The 3665-nt window shown below is 42.3% G+C and overlaps 1 protein-coding gene across 1 annotated transcript; it reads right to left on the bottom strand.

Moving 5' to 3' along the window:
- LOC147287318 (uncharacterized) lies at positions 1-714 on the bottom strand. The gene has a single exon (XM_086240900.1). It carries the CDS (start codon positions 712-714, stop codon positions 1-3), a length of 714 nt encoding a protein of 237 aa, XP_086097026.1.
- Positions 715-3665: the final 2951 nt, after the last annotated feature.

Here is a 3665-nt window from a genome sequence, read left to right as displayed (position 1 = left end):
TCAATATGTTGGGGCAAGTGGTGGGTTCCCCTCTCGGATCCAGATGTGCTCAATCAAATTAGTTTTTAGGGATTCGTTGACATTTCGGTCCCTAAGCAAATTCCGACGAACATTCATCTCAGGTAATGATGATGGAGCGGCACCGGTCGGACATGGTTCTACACCTTCGTATTCAGCTTCTGCCCTTCTAGTGCTCGCTTCTGGGTCTATTGGGTCATCCCTACCGTCATCCTCAGGGCGCTCATCCTCCACGATCATATTGTGCAATATTATGCACGCCTTCATGATATACCCAAGCTCAATCGGACGCCAATAACGAGCAGGTCGTTTTATAATCTGCCACCGGGCTTTTAAAATTCCGAACGCCCTCTCCACATCCTTCCTGTATCTCTCCTGTCGAGCGGCAAACAACTTATGGTGGGGAAGAACGAGACTGTGCAATGTAGTGATAAGAGTTGACCATTGAGGGTAGATCCCATCTGCAAGAAAGTATGGAATGGTGTAGTCTATCACATTCACAGTGAATTTCACCCTGTGGTTTCGGCCGGAAATCATATCATCAAAGAGATGAGAACAGTCCAGCACATTGATATCATTATTCGACCCAGGTATACCAAAATTTGCATGCCATATCCACGTGTCGTACCCAGCAACGGCTTCAAGGATAACTGTTGGGACACGATAATGCCCACGGTACACAGCTTGCTCGGCCATTGGGCAATTTTGCCATACCCAATGCATGCAATCCAAGCTACTAATCATACCTGGAAATCCTCTACGGCTCCCCTTTCACAAAAGTTTCCTCAAATCGGTCGGGGTAGGCCTCCGGAGATACTCTGGTCCGAAGACGTCAGTGATGGCTCTCACGAACTTCAAGAATGACTGTCGTATGGTGGTTTGGCTAATGGTCATTGACTCTGAGACCAAATCATATGGAATGCCATATGCCATCACCCGCAGTGCTGCAGTCACCTTTTGGTGAGGTGTGCAACCCACTCTACCGACGGCATCAACTGTTGGCCAGAAATACTCATCCTGGAGGCAAACCGCTTCGAGAATTCTATTGAATAGCGGTTGGTGCATGCGGTATCGCCTGCAGAAAGTCACGGTGTCCTCGATTGGCGAGGGGATGAAGTAGTTGTCCATGAGACGTTCGTGGGCGGCTTCTCGATTCCGGTGTGTGTACCGGCGATTTGAAGAAGTACCGCCATGCCTTGGTGTACCGGCGACAACGGTATGACCCATTGACACAATCAACTTACCCACCATCTCCCTTCCATCCTCTTCCCTATCCCATTCAGCATCAGAGTCCGAAGACGAGGAGGAGGATGAATACACATACAAAGTATTCATTTGGGTGTTTATGGAATGAGAAATGATCCTGAAATAAGATTGAGTGTAACATGGTAAATATAATGGTATTTATACTGAAACCACTTGCATTTGAGATAAGGAATGAATGGTCCACATTCATTTGCTTTATGATGGTGTAGTCATTTCATGCATCAGTCTTATCTACTGTAAAGCATGCTTTAGTCTGTGGTTAATAAGGGAGAATCCAATGTTGGGTGGAAATGCAAACATGAATTGAATAAATAGCAAACCATGACTTAAAACAAGATTGACGTTCAAATTAAAGGATACAATTAAAGAGCAAACATAATTTAAAACAAGATTAACATTCAAACTAAAAAACACAATTAAAGAGCAAGGTCTAATTCTAATTATTAGGCGGGTACCCCTGGTTTGAGTGATTGAGGTTGGAAAGATCCGGGCAGTATCCAGATGGAGTGCACTTCGAATGGTGGTTAGCACGCATTTGCCTCCTTGCAATGACTTCAGCCATCTTTTGCTCCCAATACATCCGTTGCCCATCATTCATTTTGGAGAGGTCTTGGCCCATAATATTTTGTTCTTCCCATTCTAGCTGCCTCTCGATCCTCATCCTTTCTCTTGCTTCCTTTGCGGCGTCTCTTTCACTCCTTGCACGTTCTCTGTCAAGTCTCGTTTGTATGAAAATCCTTGAATTTTCATTATAATGATCTACTGCCTCAACCATATGAGTTTGGACGGGCTCGGCTGCCTTGGCCCGTTTTGCATGGTTTCTCCCTGGTGGCCTTGGCCGCGAGGAACCTATTGGTTGGAATGGTGGTGGGTTTTCGTCCTCGCCAAGTGGTATGACTGGATCGGTCTCCTCGGGATCATCATCGGCGGGAGTGTCGGCATCGTCGGTGGCGGGGGTCTCTGAATCACTAACCCGAACAGAAGCATGAACCGCAGCATACTTTGCACTTTCCTTAATTTTTTCCCAAATGTGCACCCATGGAAACTTGAATCCAGTCTTGTTTCGAAAGCCTTCAAGTGCTTGCGTAAACTACAATAATAAAATAAAAATTAAAATATATAAATTTTCTTGTGGAAATGCAAACATAACTTAAATAAATAGTAAATTCGCTACATTTATAAACAAAACAAAAACCATAATCATACAAATATATAAATATGCTTGATAGATAAACAAAATACAATATAATAATATCATTATATAAATATGCTACATTTATAAACACAACCAAAAATAATCATACAAATATATAAATATGTTTGATACATATACAAAACAATAAAATAGTAATACCATTATATAAATATGCTTCATTTATAAAAAAAACATATAATAATTATACAAATATATAAATATGCTTGATAATTGGATAAAACGAAAAATAATCATGCAAATATATAAATGCATAAAAACTTACCACATTGGCATCATTTGCACCGCTTGCACGCATTCGCTCGGCCTCCAATAAGCAAGCATAAAATTTGTTGCAATCACGCGCAATATCTTTGAATCGTGCTTTAACACCGCCAACCTTACGAATTGTTTCACCCCCCATGTTACGCTTGAAAATTTGATAAATTTGTTCCCAAAGCATGACGGCTCTATTTTGGGCACCAAGACAACTGTCGGGAGACCTCTCTAGGTATGCCATCACTAGGGCTTCATCTTCAGCTACCACCCAAGCACTTCCTCTTGGAGCCATGACAAAGAAAAAAAAATTTTGTGTAAATTTGGTAAACAAAGGTTGTAAATTGTGATGAAACCATATGAGTGTTGTGTGATATATATAGACCCATTTGAAAATATAGCTGTTGGAGGGTTTGGGGAATTTTTTAAAATTTTTTTGAAATTTTTTGGCAATTTTTCGGATATTATATCTATTTTAAATGATTTATTAAATATTTGTTAAAAAAAAAAAGATATGGCCGATCTGGACCGTTGATTATCAACGGTCCATTAATCTCAGCCTTTGATCCATTTCCGGCCCATCTAAAAAAAAAAAAAAAATTACAAACCGCAGCAGCCGTTGATCACCAACGGTCATCTCATCTGGACCGTTGGTGACCAAACCAGCCCGCCACGCGTCATCAGTCGAGGAAGCCAGGAGCTGCAACCGAGGAAGCCAGGCGTCAGCCGACACTTGCGTCAGCAGCAGCAGGCGTGCGTCAGCAGCAACAGGCGCGGGGCCCACCTGGCTTTTTGCCCAGCTCCAACTTCTCTCTCTTCACGTGGGCTGATAAAGTGATTTTGGGTCACACACATAATGGCTCACACTGAAACCCTATTTTGGGTTACACTTTGGGTTACACCCTCTTTTGGG

This window comes from Dryas octopetala, chromosome 4 (genome assembly GCF_963921425.1).
Source record: "Dryas octopetala chromosome 4, drDryOcto1.1, whole genome shotgun sequence".
NCBI lineage: Eukaryota > Viridiplantae > Streptophyta > Magnoliopsida > Rosales > Rosaceae > Dryas > Dryas octopetala.
Note: the sequence above shows the minus strand (reverse complement) of the source record. Positions and strands in the feature narration are given on the sequence as shown.

Bases quoted from the DNA above. Each gene is read 5' to 3' on its own strand.
- LOC147287318 (XM_086240900.1), bottom strand. From the start codon at position 714: ATGGCCGAGCAAGCTGTGTACCGTGGGCATTATCGTGTCCCAACAGTT.